The following is a 1,100-nucleotide window of genomic DNA, read 5'->3' on the forward strand; positions in this document are numbered from 1 at the left end:
GTGCGGGGCAGCGGTGGGGAAGCTCTGCGAGGTCTGCTTCCTCCTCAACCTCTTCATGATCTCTGTGGCCCTCCTCAGGGTGGTGGGCGACCAGCTGGAGAAATGTGAGTTGTTTCTCTCCACCACGGCTCCCAGGAACGGCTCCCAGGAGTGAGGGGAAGGTGGTCCCATGGGGGCTGGGGGCAGCCCCAGGTTTTTCTTGGGCCCTCCCCCAAGGACGTGGGGCTACCTGGTCCAGCCATGGTGTGATGCTTCTGACCCCCTTGGGCCACCTTTTGGGGTGGAGCTGACCCCCTCCTGCCCTCTGCAGTGTGTGACTCCCTGTACCCCAACGGGACGCTGAGCGGGGCCCCCCCGCTGCCCCCCTGGTACGCAGACCAGCGCTTCACCCTCTCAGCTCTGTGTGTCCTCGTCATCTTTCCGCTCTCCGTCCCCAGGGAGATTGGCTTCCAGACTTGGGCTACCCTCGTGGTGGCCCACCCCTGGGCACCCTGTACCCCAGGCCACCTCCTCCCGGGTCCCTGTGGGGCCACAGGACTCCCCGTCCCTCCAGCAGCCAGGGTTCTGCATGCTGATGCTCTCCCCTGCCCTGGCAGCATCCTGGGCACGCTGGCCGCCTGCTACCTCACCCTGGTCATCGTCCTGAAATACCACCTGCAGGCAGAGACCCTGGGCTCGCCCAAGCCCCCCCAGCCCTCCAGGTAGGGGGGGTCAGCCCCACGTCCCTCCTGCTCCATCCTCTGTGGCCTTGGTAGTGGCATGGGGCAGGGTTGGAGGCAGTGTGGGAGATCACTGGGCACGAGGTTCCTGCGGTGGCATCCAGACTTCAGAGCTTATGCCACCAAGGTCTCCTCTGCCTCCGGGGGCCTCACGCCCTTTGCTCTGCATTTTGTCCACCCCCCCATGCCACAGGACCTCTTCCTGGGCCTCCATCTTCAGCGTCATCCCCACCATCTGCTTTGGCTTCCAGGTATGCCACCCTGGCCCCGCTGTCCCGGGCTGCCTGGCAGTGCTGGCAGCCTCCTGCAGCATCCCAGCCGCGGGGACCCCATCCCTCGCAGAGGCGCTGCAGGGAAGGGACCCGCAGCCCTCACCAGCGG

At 66.2% G+C, this 1,100-nt stretch overlaps 1 protein-coding gene across 1 annotated transcript in view; it reads left to right on the top strand.

Moving 5' to 3' along the window:
- Positions 1–7: 7 nt before the first annotated feature.
- The window catches only part of SLC38A8 (solute carrier family 38, member 8), a gene marked incomplete at both ends in the record, with an annotated part of 1,533 nt that continues 440 nt past the window's right edge, over positions 8–1,100 (top strand). The window contains 4 exons of the mRNA XM_010086899.1: positions 8–104; positions 311–461; positions 594–701; positions 913–970. Coding sequence (XP_010085201.1) covers positions 8–104; positions 311–461; positions 594–701; positions 913–970 — 414 coding nt within the window. The remainder of the gene's footprint in view (positions 105–310; positions 462–593; positions 702–912; positions 971–1,100) is intronic.

This window comes from Pterocles gutturalis, unplaced genomic scaffold (genome assembly GCF_000699245.1).
Source record: "Pterocles gutturalis isolate BGI_N339 unplaced genomic scaffold, ASM69924v1 scaffold30071, whole genome shotgun sequence".
NCBI lineage: Eukaryota > Metazoa > Chordata > Aves > Pterocliformes > Pteroclidae > Pterocles > Pterocles gutturalis.